General features: G+C 38.1%; 1 protein-coding gene across 8 annotated transcripts in view; it reads left to right on the top strand.

Annotated features, from left to right (window-relative positions):
• FAM178B (family with sequence similarity 178 member B) overlaps positions 1-20,376 on the top strand; it is a 188,994-nt gene that overhangs the window by 118,241 nt on the left and 50,377 nt on the right. For all 8 annotated transcript variants that reach the window (XM_074288423.1, XM_074288421.1, XM_074288422.1 and 5 more), the window contains 4 exons: positions 2,387-2,519; positions 17,949-18,042; positions 18,346-18,522; positions 18,974-19,071. In XM_074288423.1, coding sequence (XP_074144524.1) covers positions 2,387-2,519; positions 17,949-18,042; positions 18,346-18,522; positions 18,974-19,071 — 502 coding nt within the window. The remainder of the gene's footprint in view (positions 1-2,386; positions 2,520-17,948; positions 18,043-18,345; positions 18,523-18,973; positions 19,072-20,376) is intronic.

Here is a 20,376-nt window from a genome sequence, read left to right as displayed (position 1 = left end):
TCCCACAGTTCTCTCTCTAGGTGTAGATGACTCTCTTCATCATGAGATGATTGAAACTGGCCTCAGTCATCTCATTGTTGGAAAGAGCCATGTCCATCAGAATTGATCATTATATAATCTTCTTGTTGCCGTGTACAACACTCCCTGGTTCTGCTCATTTTACTTAGCATCAGTTTGTTTAAGTCTCTCCAGGCCTCTCTAAAATCATCCTGATGATTGTTTCTTACAGAACAATATTCCATAACATTCATACACCACAATTTATTCAACCATTCTCCAATTGATGGACATCCATTCAGTTTCCAGTTTCTAGCCACTACAAAAAGGTCTGCCACAAACTTTGCACATGTAGGTCCTTTATCCTCCTTTAGGATCTCTTTGGGACATAAGCCCAGTAGAAACATTGCTGGGTCAAGGGTATGCATAGTTTGATAACTTTTTGAGCATAGTTCCAGATTGCTCTCCAGAATGGTTGGATCCATTCACAGTTCCACCAAGAATATATCAGTGTCCCAGTTTTCCTACATCCCCTCCAATATTTGTCATTATCTTTTCCTATCATTTTAGGCAATCTGAGAGGTATGAGTGGTATCTCAGTAGTCTTAATTTGCATTTATCTGATCAGTAGTGATTTAAAGCACCTTTTCATATGACTAGAAATGAGAACCAAATATTTTAGAGGGTAATTATGATAGGTCATCATTTAAACTAGTGGTAACCTCAACTCTTTATAACACATGACCCTGTCATATCTTGCTTCTTTTTTGAGAGTTTTGGTTTCAGATCTTTGGTTTCCTTTTGTGGTCAACAGTTTAGCTTACTTTCCCCTCTGAGTAATATTGTCACAGAATCAGTTCTTTCCAAATGACAATATTATATTGTAATTATTTATTATTACACACAACCTTATAAATGGATTACCTAGATACCTGTGATAAGGGAACTCTTGGGTTCTTTAAAAAAAAAAAAGTGTTAGTGATGCCTTTGTTATTTATATAATCTTTTCCGATGTATCCCCCATCCCTCAATATATACATAAAATTCTTCTTTATAACAAAGAAAAAATAATTAAGATTGGCAGTTTCATCTGTTTATTTCATTAAATATTTTCCAGGAGTAAGACTTACCACTCCAGATAATCTTAATCTGGCTCTTTTAGTGTTTTCATTTCCATTCTTATGTATTGTGAAATTATTATATTGTTCTTCATGATTTCTAGTAACTTATCTCATGTTTTATCATGAAAAATGTTTTATCATATTTTTCATTTCTTATGTCACAACAATATTCTATTACATTCATATAAGACAGGTTTTTTCCATCCACTAACCAAACAATGGGAACCTACTTTGTTTCTAGTTTTTTTTTTCCTCCATAAAAAGTGGTGTTATTCCTATTTTGGTGTGTATGGGGCCTTTCTTTCTGTCTTTGCTCTTCTTGAAATATATGTCTCATGTTACTATCTTCTAAGAGCTTTTATTTCTGCTATTATGCCTAACACCATATAAGGACATAGTGAATATTCCTTAAATATTTGTAAACTGGTTTTAAGATTTTACTTTTCATCATAAGAAATAATACAGTTTTTGCTTCAGGGTGTCTTTATGAGTGCCATTTTGCCCCATCCCTCAAATTAACTTGTATGTTTGGGTTGTATACAATTCTATAAAATGCTTACTTCTTTGAGAGAGGAGTTAAGTTCCCTGAGGACAAGAATGGTTTCACTTTTGTCTTTGTTGTCCTAATACCTAGCACTGTGTCTGTCACATTGTAGACGCTTAATAAATGTTTGTGGATTGATTATTCTTTCCAAAACTAATCCATTAATGAGGCAGAATTTAGTTCCTAGATATCCAGAACAATTCATGTAAATCACTTAAGACAAAACATATTCCTAATTTTCAAATATCTGGATGTATTTATGCATCTTAAAACAAGAATGAGAAATTATTTTTCCCCAGTCTTTGTTTAATCTTGCCTAGTAAAACTTTTAACCTAAAGCAGATATTTTGGTTGTTTGGTTTATTTTTTGTTACTTGTTTTTCGGATGAATGTGTGGTAATTCTGAATGTATTATAACAAATGAACAAATGCTTTTAAACTTTTGTGAAAGGCAAGGAACTTGATTTTTCGTAATGTATAAGTGTTGTTTACTTTTCTTCATTTATTTGTCTGTTACCTCTGAAAATAAAGAAGAGAAAACCCCTAAAAAAAAAAAAAAGAAAAAAGAAATATATGTCTCATAAGGAATAAAGGAGTTCCAAGTTTATAAAACAGTCTGCAAGTACTAGAGAGAGATTACATTCTTTAATCTCCCCCCTCCCCCAAGGATCTTCTCTTATTTACTTAACCTGATGATTTATGACCTTTGACTTTGACCTAACAGGTGGAGATAATACCTATATGTGGTACCCGAAACTACAGGAGATTATCATGGCCTTTCAGAGCCTGGGAGCAAGAGGCCCTAACTTATATCCCAAAGCATCTCTTCAAGCTAAACTTTCTGTTCATGACAAGAGGTAAGAGTTTCCTCTTTGTTAATTTTAGGAAATCTTGATCCTTGGTAGAAAGTTATTTCCTACTAGAAAGTGTTTTCCCAATTTGTGTCATTCAGCATTTTTTGAACACAAAACTGGCACAGTATTATAGTCATATCAATAGTGAAATACAAAAGCTAGAGAAGATAGTACCCACCTAAGGGACTAACAGTTTAACAATTAGAATACGAATATATGCATAAATCTATAAATATAGTACATATATTTAAATGTTGTGATTAACAGTAATGTGTTCAATTTAAATATAGCTAGGTATAGAAACATATTCAAAACAACACTAAAGAAAGTTAAATTTGGCTGCTATGTCCAATATTCTTGTAACATTGCAGAAATTATATTTGGCACCTGTGGCACAGCAGTCCCAGTCTGCTTGTGACTGGAGAGCTGCCTTTGGGTAAGTCTACAGGAAGGTAGCATGTCACTATTTTATCCAGCTAGGGGAGTGGGGAGTGTAAGGCAGACTTGCCTCCCGAACGATTTTGTCTTACATGAGTCACTACCTTAATTGTTCTGTCATTGTCTCTGACTTGTGTGGAAAAGTTTTTCTTTATTTGTTTTCTGAAAACAACAATAACTATATGCCTGCAACTGGCTAAGTTTGCAGGCATCTAGACAGCTTTTTCTGCTGTTAAGTTTCATTCTATCCCTCTTAACCATGTCCAGAATTAATTCAGGAGATAAAATGAACTATTACTCAGAATATGAAAAATAGAATCTATGCTTTGTACACAGCTCATGAGCCTCAGCCCTATCCTTTCTTAGATCCCATTTCCTCACATTCACAGATTCAATCCTGGCATTATGGATAAAATGGCGATAATAATAGCACCTACCTTACAGGGTAGTGAGGATCAAATGAAATAATTGTAAAGTGCTTAGCATAGTGCTTGGCACATAGTAAAAGTATATAAAGGTTAGTTGTTATTATTATTTGTTAAGATAGTTTTTTAATATTATGGTATAAAGTGAAAGGAAATAGATCAAATGCATATAAATGGAAGCAGAAGTCTCTAGTTAGAGCCAAACATTCTCCCATTTTCCTTCCCTTTCTTCAGGATTGGGTAGGAGTATTTCTGAATGACCTAAACCCAAAACTTGTAAAAACAAAAACAAAAAATAAGGAAAGGAACTTTCTGCCCTCATCTCAGACACACAGTAGAATTAAGAGAAGTGGGAAAAGGAGTGACAGGACTCCATCCTCTCCTCCAACTACCCAAGCCAATGAAATTCACTAATTGCTGTCAGTCTCTGAAGATGGGGATTCTCTCTCCTTGTGGTAGATGGGCTAAACCAGGTTGGGGTAGCCAAGGTCACAAATCCTTCAGTGAGTTGGGTGGCCAAGCAGATGAAAATTCCCCTCGTTCCCCCCAGCAGAAAGAGAGAATGAGAACAATTTGTTTCAGTGGTATGAAGAAGGCTGAAATAGGCATCGTGAAGAGCTCAGAGCTTGGTTTGACACAGAAGACGTCAAGGTCACTCACTGCATCTTGAACCATCACCAGTCATCTTGACTTGTCTTGACGCTGGACTTTGATGACTCTGAAAAAGAAAGTAAAGTCAATTACTTTTTGCATTTCACTTAAACCCAATTTATGTGTGAATCAAAAAACATTATTCATACCATTCTATCATTTTTGCTTATTTCAAAGTCCTGTGATAACAGGCAAGTGATGAAGCAGCCTGTGTGGATACACTAAGAATTGTAGTCACAACCCTGCACACAGGTGGCTCAAGCAATGGGGTTATCTTCTCACTGAAAGCAGCAGTGGGTTCAATAGCCCCTGTATGTCTGAGCAGCCTTTTTTCAGGACCACATGACTCACTTCCTGGTGTGAGGAAGGATGCTTTAAAAATGATCTGCTTTTCTCAACCATGGTCTGCTTACCCTGGCTGGAAGAGATCCCACCCTGTGGTTGAAACAAACAAACAAAAAGTATAAAAATTTTTGCAAAGGTCAATCCATTCACCAACATTACGTGGAATGTGTTCACATTTTTGGACAACACTTAAAGACTTATGAAATCCAGCAGACCTAAAAGATAAACAGCTCTTGTTGTGAGAGAACTCAGAAGGGGTTGCATGCAACTAGTGAAAAAAAGCCGGCAAATGAAGACTAGCTTGCCAAAGTTGAAGCTGGAGACACATTTTTCTAGAGTGGCTGCAGTGAAGGGGAATACCATTAAGCTGGCATAGGTTTTATAATCAAAACAAATTTGTATGTATTCCTAAATGAATGAATGGCAGACTCATGAATGGCAGGGAAGTTTCATGCCACCATCATCAGTGGTGGTGATGATGTAAAAGAAAAATTTTATGAAGACCTGGAAACTCTGATCATCCATGTGTCAAAAGGGAACAAGCTTATAATTGAGGGTGACTTTAATAAAAGAACAGATACAGTCTACCAGCTGTGGCAGGGAGCCCTGGGGAAGAATGGAGTTGGACACACCAACATCACTGGTCATTTATATTGAAGACTTGTGCATCTTATGACATTCTAATTACCAACACACTCCTATTTACCTAAATACATTAAAACTTCATGGATATACCCTCTCAACAAATATTGGCATTTAATAAACTATGTCATTGTAAGAAAAGACAGACAGGATTAGGAAGAAGGTAGATGTGTAGCTCACAGTGCTGGACTGATCACAGACTTATCCTTTACAAGTTAAATATTCATACTTGACAAAAGCATCAGCCCCAAGGCAAAATGACTACCAGATTTACTGTGAACAGATTAATGTGCTTCTCCAAATAGGAACATTTTGTTGCTAACTAGACAGGAAAGCTGAGCCAACACATGGTTGGCAACAGTGGAGTAGAAAAACAATGGGCAGATTTCAGAGGTTTGGTGCACGGTACTGCATTTATTCATCTGAGCCAGAGCACTGGCAAACATCAATATTGGTTTATGAAAATAATGGGAAAATTCAGAAGCTGCTAAGTGAAAAATGAGAACTCCACAGGATTTATCAGCAGGATAGTTCACCTATCTCTAAGAAAACAGTGTTTAATTCCATTAAAATTAAAGGGTAAGCAAAGCTTAGAGAAAGATGCAAAATTATTGGCTCAGTAAGAAGACAGATGAAATCCAGTTTTATGCTGATAGTAACAGTCCACAGCATTTTGATGATGTCCTGAAGACTATTTTGTGGATCAAAGACCTATGGAATATACACCTCAACTACTCAAAGCTGATGAAACCATATTGATTAGATATAAAGGGCATAATTCTGGGGAGATGGGTTGAACATTTCATAGCATCCTCAACAGATTATTATTAATCAATGCTGAAGCTATCAATCATATACCCTAGGTTGAAGTCTATCCTTCTCTAGCCAAACTTCTAATTGAAGATGATGTTTGAATGCTATTAGGCTCCTCTCATGTGCCAAAGCACCTGGTGCTGATTCTATTCCAGCTGATATTTACAAGTCAAGGGAGCTACTACTGCTTATAGAAAAGCTGACTGAAATTTTTTGGGTTTGATGGCTAGAGGAGGTTATCTCCCAGGAGTTCAAGAATGTCTTCATTGTGTATTTCTATTAAAAAAAAAAAAAAAAAAGGAAATAGATTGTCCTGTGATATTCACAGGATAGGTGGAAGATATCTTTCTTATCATTGCTGACAAGATTCTTGCTAGAGTTTTCCTTAATAAATTGATCTTTAACCTGGAAGATGGTTATCTATCTGAGAGACAATGTGACTTCAGAAAGGGCTGAGAAATAATCGATATGCTGTATGTTACCCAACAATTCCAGGATAAATGCTAGGAGCAGAACAGAGGTCTGTGCACATTTGTCAATCTGACCAAGTCCTTTGGCACTGTCAATCATAAGGACCTGTGGAAAATTATGTCAGAATTTGCTTGCCCAGAGAAGTTCATCAGTATTGTTCTTTAGTTCCATGATGACACGCTTACCCAGGTTCTGAATAATGGATGATGCTTTTGCATTTTCCCAGTCACCAATGGAGCAAAGCAAGGTTGTGTGCTTGCTCCCATGATGTTGTTAAGCAGTGTTGTCAGATGCCTTCAACAAGAATGAAAATGACATTAAGGTAAACTAGTACACTGATGGTAAATTATTTTTAACTTGAAAATTTGACAAGCCTAAGATGAAGAGAGAGTTGCTGCATAATTTTTTGTTTATAGATGGTTGTACACTCAATGCAACTTCTGAAGTGGAGGTACCACCACAAAGAATAGATTGGTTCTTCACTGCTTGTGCTAATTTTGGCTAGCAATCATTGAAAAAAAACAAAAACAAACCCAAAACAGAAATTCTCCCCCAGCCAGAAATTCATCGTATATACATGGAACCACTGGTTACAATGAAGAAATTTTGAATATTGTACTTGTCACTTATCTTGGCAGTATACTTTTTGGAGATCTATACATAGATGATGAGTTTGACTCATGCATTGCCAGAGCTAGCTCAATGTTTGGGAAGCTTCTAAGGAAAGTGTGGGGAAAAAGAGGTATTAGACTGCCTACCAAATTGAAGGTCTACAGAATTGTTATGCTGACCTCACTGTTGTAAAACTGTGAAAACTAGACAACATACAGTCCCATGGCAAGAAGATGAATCACTTTCATTTGCACAGTCTTAGGAAGATTGGAAGATCATCTGTCAGGATAAAGTCCTGGACACTGAAGTCCTTTCTTGAACCAAACTGACAAGAATTCAAATTCTGCTGCAGAGAATGCAACTCCAATGAGCTGGCCACATTGTTCGAATGTCAAATGTATGTCTACCTAAAAGACTTTTTTACAGAGCACTCAAACAAGGCAAGCGTTCAAATCATGGTCAGAACAAGTGATTCAAGGACACTGTCATGGTCTCATGACACAGAACTGCCCAGTATGGTGTCCCTGAATCAAAGAAGGCACAGGGCTCTGTGAGCAAAGCACACATAGTCACATAGATTGTTTGTGCCTGACTTGAGGTAGAACCTTTGAAGTTCTCATTGGTCTGATAAGCCACAGTCGGACACACTGTATCTCTTCTTCAACATAGTGATGTCCTTTTGGTTGTCTTTGAGAAAGAAGGAAAACATCCTCATATCAAATCATATCATCTCAAGTCAACAAACATATTAAGCACCTCCTATGTGTTAGATATGGTGTTGATTGCTAAGGAAATAAAAAACCATCCCTCCTTTAAAGAAAGTTCATGTGTAAGACAACAAGCAAACAATTATGAACAAATAAGATATAGATTGGATGAACTAGAAATAATCTCAGAGAGAAAAACTCTAGGGTTAGAATCTCCCTCAATACTGGACTCTGATTATCTCACACATGAGCTATTAGAGTTTTTGTCTGCAGGAAGAGCAGCAGCTGGAGCATCTATCGCTACAATAGCAACCCTGATTCCTTTTTCTCATGTCAACTCAGTTGCCTGAATATTAGTTGTAGCTGCTCATCCCCATTTTCCCCTGTGGTGGTCAGAAAATGCCTCTTCAAGGTCAGTGGAAGGAAAAGAAGTCAACTCCAGATACTAGAAAGTATAAGATAGGTTTTTCGCCTTTATTTTATCACATGTTTTCTGATAGTGAACTTAGAGCTGTACAGTTTCAGTAGTACCCTCTGGTTCCCAGAAAGGAGGACTAAATCATCTCATTTCTAATGGTATGTTTCCAGTTTTGTTTTATCTCTACCTTTACAAATATTCTGGGTCTTCTGTTCTCCACAGAGATGAAAAAGTGATGTAGAAGCATGGACTATACATATGTGACCTGTGTGTGTGTGTGGTTAAACTTGGATATCCATCTGTGGCCTATACAGTAAAGGTTCAAAATGGCTTCTTTCTTAATAACTCCCCAAGAAGTAGTATAAGCTCAGTTCCCTTCTTCTATCTTGTGGGAAGAGCTATAAATTATTGTAAGATTGTAGGGAGGGCAGTGTTTATAGTCTGAGAAGAGGTTTCTAATCCCAGCTTTCCGCTGAAGAATTAACTTTCATTTTAAAAATTTTGGATTTGGGACATCCAGCCAGAGGGGAAAAGGGAAGAACACATAAATAGAAACAAGGAGAAGAGGTAAGTACTTTAATAAGAAAAAAACTCGATTTGTATCTGTAGGACATTGGACAAGTTACTTTACCTTCCTGGACCTTACCAAAATAAAAGAGTTGGACTAAAGGATTTATAAGGGCCTTTTCAGTTCTAAATCTTAAGTAGAATCTCAGGCAATTGATCTGATTGTCTCAGTTTTATCTATTCCACCCCCCAACAAAGATACACGTGGTCAAGTCTCAGTCAATAAGTATTAAGCATTACCATGTGCCAGACACAGTGCTAAAATCTTAAGGTACAAAGAAAGGGCCTCCCTGCAAAACAGCAATAACAACACAACCACAATCCTAAAACAAAGCAAAACCTTGCCCCCAAGGAGTGTGCATTTTAATGGAAGAGACAACCTGTAGAAGTATGTACTATGAAGATAAAGATAATTGGCATTGGGAGCTAAGGAGACCAGGAAAGTCCTTCAAAAGGTGAGATTTGATCTGGTTGTTTGAAGGAAGCTTTGGAAACCATTGGAAACCAAAATGGTGAGGTAAGGAAGCAGAGGAAGGGAAAGTTAGCAAAAGGGCAGAGAGGAAAGGAGTGACATTCATCCCTTAAATCCTCTTACTTTTTGTTTAAATTAATACTTAGACTCTATTAATGTTCTATATAACCCAAGATGGGTGGTAAGATCTTCTATGTGTCTTTAGGATTGAAGTGAGGAATTTAGCACTTTGATATTAGCAAGTCTATAAATTAGGATAGGCTAGGAGGCAGGAGATAGATTAAGATGACAGTAGGTATTACCATCATGGGTTCAATTCAACAGTGGTCATTTGGAGAATCAAAATCATATAGTATTTGATGGGATTGCAGTTGTGTATTATCTGAATTTTTACTCATAAAACCTCATATTGGTTTTTTCCCTCTCATTTTAAAAAATTAAATTTATTTATTTAAAACTTAAATAGATGTATTTAACATATACATTAACATATTTAACATGTATTGGACTACCTGCCACTTGGGGAGGGGGCCGGGGGAAGGAGGGGAAAAGTTAGAACAGAAGTTTTTGCAAGAGTCAATGTTGAAAAATTATCCATGTTAATATCTTTTGTAAAAGCTATTAAAAAACAAACTTGCTGAAGAATCTTAAAAAAAAAAAATAGGAAAAGAAAAAAATTATCACATGCATAGCCAAACATAAGAAAGAATTCAAAATATGAAACAAAATTTCCATTTCAAGAACATCTATATAATAAGTACTATACATTGTGTTCAGAGCTGTCAATCAATATCTTTTTGGTAGATTTTCATTTTGTCTCTGCTTTTCTTTTTTTTTTTTTCTTTCTTTCTTTTTTTTTTTGAGGCTGGGGTTAAGTGACCTGCCCAGGGTCACACAGCTAGGAAGTGTTAAGTGTCTGAGACTAGATTTGAACTCAGGTCCTCCTGAATTCAAGGCTGGTGCTCTATCCACTGCGCCACTTAGCTGCCCCCTTGTCTCTGCTTTTTACTTGATTATTTTTTTTCCCCTTTCCTCTCTCCACCTCCTCCAAGAAGACTACAATTAAGTGCAGATGTATTTATACACTTACACACACATGTAATATATACATGTATATACATATACATAGGTATCTATAATTCTATGCATATATATATATACATTCATATGCATCTATATATTTGTTTTTTGTTTTCTGTTTCATCCTTTCCAAGTTCAAATCTTTCCATTTTTTTAAAATCCCCAAACTCATCATTTCCTATACCATAGTAATATTCTAATCTTGTACTATTTAGGTATTTTAAATTTTAAATAGTCTAAAACAGTATTAATTAATGAAAACCCCATATTGTTAAAGTATCCCAGCCTTTTCTCCTACCTTGGGGCTTTGAAATAGCCTTTAGGATCCCTCTACAGATTTCCTTTAATTTCTGAAGAAATTTTAGCCATCTGGAATCTCAATGATAAAGTAATGCCATTCTGTCATTTTGTGGAGGGCATGATAGCTTGAAGTGGAAGTTACCCCTCAAAATGATAGAGAGCCATGATGCTGCCAACTTCATAATGCCCAGGGCTTCTCTTCAGGGCTGCTGGAGCCTCCTCAAGTTATTTTACAGCATGAGAATCTTTTCTCAAAATTAGCTTTGGTGTATTAGTACCCAGGATCTTCACATTTGCTACAGCAATGATTCCCAAATTTATTGGAGGGGTAATGCCTTATTTTCTTTGGATTTTTGACCAATTCCTTCCTAAAAATTCTCTCTAGTTTTCACTCTATTATTAATATTTTTTTTAAGTTTTGAAAATGATTAGAAAAATGTCTTGCATTTTTTGGGTCAGTGGGAAATGCAAGTGTGAAGTCATAGTGGACAGTAAATACCTAATTAAACCCTATAGGTAGGGGTTTACACTGATCACGATTAAATAAGGTCAAGGTCATTAGTACATCAAAACTTTGTCATATAATACATGAATGAGCATCAACAGAAAGATAGAATTATACTAAGAACACGAATTTGAACCCCCACTATCTGCTCCAAAGTTATATTGAGTAATTTGGTGCCAAACTAAACTTTGCCACATTCTGCTGTAGCTATAAATAACCTACACTTGTGCCAATCTGCCAAGATCCTATCCCTTTCTCTTTCCTTTTAAGTTCCAGATCTAGTGTAATAAGCTTCTTTCCATTTCCCCAACTTAGAACTTTCATCACACAGTCTGGGTTGGGTGGGGAAGAGAATCACATACCAAAAAAACCCAAAAAACAAATGCAAGGTGGAAGATGGCATTGGGACAAGCAGTGGAGCCAGCAGCTATCAGATGGGCTGCTTTTAGCTTTTGTGATGAGTGTCAAATGATAAGTAGAGAAGTGGAAGGAGATGTTGACAGACAATTTTGCTTTCTTTTCTTATAAAGACCACTAATTTTTTCCCTTTTAAGTAACTTTAATGCTTACTAGCTTCATGCCTATTACAAATTCCCTATTTTTGCTGGGAGCAGAGGACTAGATCTGATTGATACCTATATTCTAAATGTTAAAGATATACCCCTCCAAAAGTCTCCTTTCATATTTTGGGATGAGTGGGATGGCTATTTTAGTTCTATATTTAGAACTATAAGTTCTAGTATTTAAAAAATTTTTTACATGTATTCTATTTGTAACTTAGACACCCCCTCGCCCCCCAAAAAAAGGCATTTTCATATACATATCAGGTCAAAAAAATTGTTTATGAAACCATGAATCTCTATTTCAAAGTACTTTTAAGGTATACAATAAATTCCACATATTACTTTTCAAGACTATTCTTCTTGAGTTTTTTTCTGAACTTTATTTTGATGTCTTCTATGCATTCTAAAAAAGAGTTTTAATGGCCCTCATTTGAGACCATCAGAACTGCTAACCATTCTCTACCTTTCTACCCAATTTTAAAGCTGAAATTTAAAAAATACTTGTAATAAATATTGTCAAGCAAAATGAATACACACAGCTACCATAACCAAAAATGTGTCTCTTTCTGTATCTTGAGTCCATCACTTTTCTTTTAGGAGGTATGCTTCATCATAGGTCCTTCTAGTATTATTTCTTAATATGGATTGTGCTTAGCTTCTCTCCATAGAGAAAGTAGTTGGAACCCTGTTATCTTAAAATCAGAAGCATTGTCTGAATTGCAGGGGACTGATAATTTTTGACTTTCTTTCTCTTTGTTTTTCTGGACTTCAAACCTTGAGTCATGTTTTAAGATTAAATCTATTGAGATAGGATGGGGGGAAAGGTATGATGTCAAATTTGACACAACAACCAGAAATCATCTTTCTACCGGATTCTGTAGGAGACTTGTGGGAATTAACTTCATTACAGACAACTTTGTTACCAAAGTTTTGGATGTTTTGGAAGTTTAACACATCACATCATCTCTTTGGAATCAGAAAAAAAAAAAAATAGATATTTTAAGAATCATTAGAATAATTTGGTATCTTCCCTTGAGTCTTATGGAAAGAGAGAGATTAACAGTCCCAGTGGGTTTTGGACTCGATGAAGGTTTCCCTGTTCTGTCTCATTTAAGTGAGTTGTTGGCAGGGAATTGGGTTTAGAGATACCCAGTGCTCCCGTGGGCCCCACTGGATGGGAGACCTCTGTGGAAAACCCCATTGAGACTAAGAATCAGCAGGGGGCACTCTTCCCCTGGTTCATTATTCTGGAAAAGGCTAGTGATAGGAGGGGGGCAAGGATTGATTAAAATATCTCCCCTATAGAGATGTGAGACGTCATTAGTGACTATAAGAGGAGCTGTGGAAAAACTCTAGGCTAAAAGCTATCTTTGATTTAATGGGCAAGTGTCCTTGGAAGGCTGAGAACAGCTTTGGTAACTGATACCAAAAATCCCCTCCCCAGAAAGATCCTTCCTTCCTTCCCTTTTGCTGCTATAAACCTGAATTGGATCTCCAATGAAACCCCAACTTTCCTCAAAACTCCCTAGACTGAGCATAGACACAGCACTTTTCCCTTAATTGTACTGAAACAAGGTCAGAGTATTAAAAGTTTTACTAAAAGGAATTAAGAAATACATTGAAAGCAAATAAGGAACAAAAGCATGGAATCCTCTCAGGTTGCAAGAGCCCTCCAGTCACCTTATCCTTTTTAACATCGGGGCCCTCAGCAATCTAACACACTCTGCAGGTGTGTTACCCTAGGTCTTTACGCTAAACTAGCGTCTCTTCCTAACCAATCGAGGTTGCTTTAAATGGCTTTGTTAAGCCAGTTCTCAGAACAGTTTTCTTCCAAGGATTTTTTTTTTTATCTGGCTTTTCCTGTCATTTCTCAATGAGATCTATCTTCAGGAGTCTCCAGTTTATTTCCTGCATTTACCAACTCTTAGCCCCTTTTAAGTGAAGCACAGTTAATGCTTGCAGTAATTTGGAGTTTGAAAACCAGAATGCTGAAGTTGTCTGGATGGCAGCATTACAGTTTTGCTAGATTACTCTGAGCAAACAAATCCTTTTCCTCTCTTTGATTCATTTTCCACTTCAAAATGAGGAAGAATAGCATTTATCATCCAGAAATTCGGGATTTTCCCCAATCAGGAAGACAAAGTACTTCCTGTATGAGAATGTTCAGATCTCTTAATTATTGATGTTTATTGCTGGTTTGGGGTATATATGAGTCCTTACGACTAGGGATGCTATTGTAAAGAGAAAGGTCAGGGTGAAAATTGAAAGTAGATATGGAATTGTAGATTTGGAGCATGGAAAGGAAGAGCAGAGACTTAGCAGATAAACACTTGAGTAAAAGTAGAGAGAAGTGTAGAAACTAGAGGGCTATCTCAGTATGAATTTATGTCTATATGTATGGTCATATGTGATAGCTAGGTGTACAATGGATAGTGCATTGGGCTTAGAATCAGGAGCACTCATCTTCCTAAGTTCAAATCTGGCATCAGACACTTCCTAGCTGGGTGACTCTGGGCAAATCACTAATCTGTTTCTTCATCTGCAAAAATGAGCCAGAGAAGGGAATGGCAAACCATCGCAAATTTTCTGCCAAGAAAACCCCAAATAGGGTCACCAAAAGTCATATCCGACTGAAAAAAAACTGAACAACAAGTCATAGATGCTGTTACATTGAACCAGATCCCTGCAGGAACTTCGTTGAGAGAAGTCTGAAAGCCATTTGTATATAATCAGATTTTGAGAGTGAGGGTTGAATTAACTCACCAGGGTTCGCAGTCAATAACTTGAGTCCCCAAGTGCTTACCCTGAATTAAAGATGGAGCCGAGCAGCTCCAGGCTGATGCAGAGCACTGGTCTGAGTCCCAGTGAAAGGCTCTTCTCTACTCTGACCATCAGTTCATAGAACTATTCTCATGGTGTCAGATGCTTTTAGCCATTCAGCTCTTGGAAAGGGCAGCCAGGCTGAACAGGCTAAATGGATAAATAAACGGCAATTAATACATCAAAGGAGTATTCTGTCAAGCATGAGGAGTTGTTTCTAACTGGCTGTTTTGGGGACAGTGTAATTTGATCCATGTAAGGTTTGTTTCTCCTTTTCCATTAGCTCAGCATTGATTCTTCTCCCTCGCAATGACTTTTGCCATGTGTTGTGCAGAGCTGAAATCGACAGGCCTGGTTTTATTTAGCAGCACCTGCCTATGGGATGTGCCGTACTGCTTCCTGCCAGGAGAGCTTTGTTCCTGCCTTTCTAGTGACAGCCCAGATCAGCCTGGCTCCTGGCAGAGTGGGTCACTAATTGAACAAAGCCAAAAGGAGATCCACGTCCACCTTGAGCCACCGGGTGTTTTTTAGGTAGGGCCTTCAGAAGTCGTGTTGGTATTAATTTCTTGATGTTAAATTAGGGTAGAGCTAAAAATTATAAAATTATTTTTCTTAGGAGAAAACTGAAGCTTAAGGAAGATAAGTATTTAATGTATTGTCACAAAGCTAGTAAGAGCCAGAGCAGGGTCTGATTCTGGATCTCTTCCCAACACCTAGTCTAGCAGTCTTTCTACTATGTTGTACTGGAGAAGTTAAATTTAGATTTTAAAAGAGCCAGACTAGACCGCTGTCTGTCCCTACAAGGGCCAAAGCACAACTTTTTACCTCCATATCTTTGCTTACGCCATTCCCTCTACCTATAATTTTCATTGTGCCTCTTCTTACCTGTTGAATCCTTGAAAACTCAACTGTGAAGCTTCTTCTAAGTGAAGCTTATTAGAAATGAGCTAGTTCCTTCCCTGACTATCTTAGTTTTCTAACCTACTTCTGTAATGTTGTATTTGTCATTATTAGTGATTATACCTTATCTGTCTGCTTACCTTGTATGACCTCAGAAAAACAGTGACCAAACCACATCTAAACTTGCTATCTTTCCTCGGTGCTTTGTTTGCTTTGCACACCAGCCACTTAAATGCTTATTGAACCAAAAACTAATCTGTTTTGAGGGCTAGAATTTAGCTTATTTTATTTATCAATTTCCATTGTGGAATGCTAATGGTGAGAGCACTGAGCTTGGAATCGGGAAGGCTCATCTTCTTGAGTTCAAATCTAGTTTCAGACATCATTTACCAGCTCTGTGATTCTGGGCTCTTAACCCTATTTGCCTCCTCTTCCTCATCTGTAACATGAACCGGAGAAGGTAGTAACAGCAAACCACTCTAGGACCTTTTCCAAGAGAACCCCATATGGGGTCATAAAGAGCCAGACACAACTGATCGAGAACAACAGCCCCCTCCCATTAAAATAGCTCAGATAATTTTATATGGAGAAACTCTTTTTTTTTTTTTTCTCTATTGGGAAGAACATATGTGGAAACTGAGGCACAGAGCAGTGATGGCATTTGTTCAGGGCAGATGCCTAATTCTAGTGTTTGACCACCAAAACACATTTCTTTCTCTTCCACTATGTTGAAAGCTTTAGCCAGATATGAAATGAAATAAAATAAATGAAATCATCTCGTTTATTAAGGGAAACAATGGAAATGTCGTCTTACTAATAGCTATTGAGTCCAGGTGGAGAAATGAGGGTTGTTTGACTGTGAAATCCCCGTTCTCCATGCTTTCTCACTGGAAACTATGGAGGAGACTCGTGGGAGCAGATGATTCTTACTCTCAGAATAGCAGCCACAGACGCCAAAGTTTCAGTCAAGTGATTCCTCAGAAATACAGGGAATAGAGAAACGCATTGTCGTCAGTTAGACTACAACCCTCTGCATGCTGCTCCCAAAGAAAACCAGCGTATTGAACCCTAATGAATGTTTCATTTTATAGCTTTGGTTAGAGTGCTGGGGAGGGCTCCTTGCTCTCATGTAGTCGTCAAGATCAGCATTTCTTTTCCTGAAGAAAAGTGTTGTCATTTTATTCCACCCTTACATAAAGATTTAGTCATATTTGTAGCCTACCCTCTTCATGCTACCCCCACAAAACACAGAAAAGGCATATTCATCAGCCCCCGTTATCAACATTCCTGTGGAAAGGGCACATTTACAATAAATGTGCATAATAATACAAGTTCAAATTCCAAAACACACCAAGAAATATCAAACCATCTCCAGTGACGAGCTAAGATCCACACAGGCGCATGCCCACAATGCCATACTTGTATGTGGGCATAAGCCCAACTTAGCCAGATGTACCACCCAGGCCCAGCAGTTCCCTCTTTGAGGTCCCACCCTTGCCGTTCTTCTGTTCCTAATAAATGCTAACATCAGGAAAGGGTGGCTGAGCCCACTCCCAGCTCCTCCACATTAGGCCACTGGTATCAACTCCCATGGGTCCTAAAAAGCTCCCCTGAGAAGTATGATCACTTCAATTTGTGGTTTATTGTTGTGGGGAACACTAGGGATGGAATTCTCTCCACTGATGCCCATGATCAGCAGCTCATCTGTTACTTAGGGTCTCAGAGAGTTTCCTGCAGCTCTGAGATATGTTAGGTGATGTCCTTGTGGTCACATAACTATTGAGTAGAGTCAGAAGCAGGATCTGAATTCAGGTTTTGCTGGCTCCCAGACTGCCTCTCAAAAATCATAATATTTAACATCTTAGGGTTTTCAAGGTACTTTACTTAAAACAAGTTGGTGAGGAAAGCAGCATAGTGTTGTCATTCTACAAATGAGAAAACTGAGACATGGAAACAGTGATTTGCCCAAGATCAAACATTAGCGTCAAAGACAGTTTACAAACTTAGCTTGTCTGCCTCAATAGACCAAAGCAACTTAGTCTCTCAAAATAAATATGAAAAGAGGACTTTTACTAGTTATACTTATCTCATGCATTGTGGCCAGCACACCTGAGCTACATGTTATTATCAAGATGTATTTCCTATAGGTAGAATGCTCTCTACTCTTGTCTTTACAAGGTGGGAGGAGAGATTGTAGGATTTGGAGTCTTAGCATCTGGAACCAAATCCAGGCTCAGGGATTTAGTGTTTGTGTGTTTGAATAAGTTGATTATCCATTCTGAGTTTTATTTTCCCCTGCTGTAAAATCAGGCAGTGGTACCAGGTGATTCTAAAGGTCCCTTTTAGATCAAATCCATCATCTTTACCTTCTAACAGGATGGGATAAATAATAACAGTCTTCAAGGCATTCAGATCTTCACAAAATGTAGGGAAATTTTTTTCTTTTCTCATTGGAAGGTCATAGGGATAGGTGGGAAGATAATTGTATTATTAATAAGTGGAATTCTTTAGAAAACAAAAGCTAGAAGTAACAATTTTTGGTGAAAAAAGACCGTCATATGGTAGGGCAGTTGGGTTTTAGCTTTTCAAGTGTCTCTAAATTAAGCCTGTACACTCTTCCCTCTCTCTCTCTGTTAGGTTCCTATTCCCTTCTCCTCATTGTGTTTTTCTGTGATCAAATTTGTTGTTTTTGCCTCATTTTAGTATATTTGAGACTGATGATGATATGGGTTCAAGAGAACAAAAGGCCTCCACACCAGATACTGAGCTGGAAACTAGCCTTAGCTACATCTGTAAGGTGAGTTGGGTGGGTCTATTTTACCTTTTCTTCCATACAGTTCTGCCTCTCCCCTGCCTGGACATACAAATGCCACGTGGTAACCAATTTTATTATTATTTTTTTAATCTTTGAGCCAGTGCCTTCCCCCATTGAGTGGCTTGAGGCTCAGGCTTCTTTCTGTCTTCCTTTCACCCGAATCACATTCGATGTTGCTAAAGGGAATCGGTAGCCACAACTTTGCCACCAAATCTCCTAAGACGGGCACTGTCCTTGCCCTTGGGCATTCCCGCCATCCCCCTTGCCACTGATTTGTCTCTCTAGTTCCTGACATTGTGTATCATGACCCGGCGGAGTGCTTATACGGATGGGGAACTGCTCAGCCTGATGTACCTGTTATGCCGAGCCAGTCTGGATAGACAGTTGCGGCTGCTTCCCAGTGCTGACCTTCAGCAGCTCTTGCTCATGTTACTGGAGGACGTTAAAGACTGGTCAGAGAAGGTAGGTGACCACAAGCCTCTCCCGTTGCCTTGTCTTGGAGGCTCAGTTCTGCTCATTTCATTTTATTCTGCTCAGTTCTTTCATTTTTGCCCCTGCTCTTCAAAACCCTCTAAACTGTTAGTACTTTTCTTGTTCTAGAATTTGACTCTTTTGTTGAGATTAATAGTACTTATGTATGCTCAAGGAGATATCTCCTGCCGCCCTTTTAGGTGAGTGAACTTGGGGTTTTGAAAAGAAATAGGGCTCTCTGTCCAAACCCTTTATCTCATTTTCCACCTCAGTAATCCTGCCTTCATGAGTCTGCTCCCACATGCTATATTCTTTAGAGTCTGTATGGTTCTTTCCAAAGTAGCTGGCTTGTTACTCAATAGGGGCTCTTATGAAGGGAGAGAGAAGCGTCCCTTCTGTGTTCCACACCAGCCTTAATGATCCCCATCTCCTTTTTTGGCAGCTCCCAGAACTATGCTGCATGTTGAGCTTGGTGTCTGATCACCATCACAACCTGCTGGCTGCAGTGCAGCTTGTCCTGGACGTTACTACCCGTGGCAGGTACATTTTTTCCATCTCTGTTTCCACAGTGAGACACTTCATCTCTTTAGGGTCTGTGTGAAGCTCTAAGATTGGGGCCAAAGCCTCAAGAGTGTGCTGGAGTATATGTATCCTTGGTCTTGTCAACAATGTTGTGTGCCTGAGCACATCTGGGGAAGGGCAGTGTGTGTGGACAAGATTAAATCGAGAATACTTACTGGCCTGTGTTCTTCTTCCCTTGAAGGTGGGAGAAATCCCAATGAAAGAAGTTTCTCTTTATTCCCCAAGTCCCTAAGAAATTAAGGGAATATATTCTAGAAACAAAGAAGTTACCCGAAAGAGGATGAGCTGGTGAGCCCAAAAATAAACCTAAACTGCAGTAAACAATTGCCTAATGCAATTAACTTGTCATCAAGAGGTGCCAAAAATGAACAGAACAAGTCACCAGATACAGTTGCCCTGAACTGCTAGACAATGTTGTTCCTCAGGTGAAGGAAGCCTATTCCAGTCCTACAAATTTAGGTCAAAAGCAAGAGGGAAAAACAAAACAAAACAACTTTCCTACATACTCTGCAAAGGAAAATAAATATCTACTCTCCATTAGAAGGAGCTGGGCTCCAAGAAGCTCTGTCCCCAAGGAGTGAAAGGAACCAGATTTCCTGTTGAAGCAAAGACAGTATTAGACAAGTCTAGACTTTTGAGCTGCCTGCTCAGCACCTGGCTGCTAGCAGGGTCCACATTTGTACAATTGCAAGGGTGTGGCATCAATACACATTTAATAGCTGAAATAATTAAATTTAATTCAATTCAATAACCATATTAAATACTAGCTTAAGTACTAAGCCATAGCTGTGTGCAATAATGGGGATAAGGGACAAAAATGAAAAAGTCTATGTCCTTATGGAACATATATTCTGCTGGAGTGATAACAATATATATTCAAATAAGTAAAGAGGAGAAAATTTGGATAGAGAGATAACAAAGTGTGAGGGAGGAAGGGAAGAGGAGGCTGGAACCTGGAAGCTTCTATTGAGGAAGTAACATTTGAGTTGAAGGAAGATAAGGATTCAGGTATGTGGTATTGAATGGAGGATACATTAAGAGATCAGAGATTTTAGAACTAAGCCTTAGCTGAATTTAGGAAGTCATTTAGTTCAAACTTTTTATTTTGCAGAGGAAGAAAGTGAGACCCTGAATGGCCAAGTGACTTTTTTAGATAGGATTATATGGAAACTAAGAACTGCATCATAATTCAGATTTTGAACCCTCTTATTACTACATTCAATCCGTTTTCCACTTTATCACACACTACAATCTAAATATGAT

This window comes from Sminthopsis crassicaudata, chromosome 2 (assembly GCF_048593235.1).
Source record: "Sminthopsis crassicaudata isolate SCR6 chromosome 2, ASM4859323v1, whole genome shotgun sequence".
Taxonomy (NCBI): Eukaryota; Metazoa; Chordata; class Mammalia; order Dasyuromorphia; family Dasyuridae; genus Sminthopsis; species Sminthopsis crassicaudata.
Note: the sequence above shows the minus strand (reverse complement) of the source record. Positions and strands in the feature narration are given on the sequence as shown.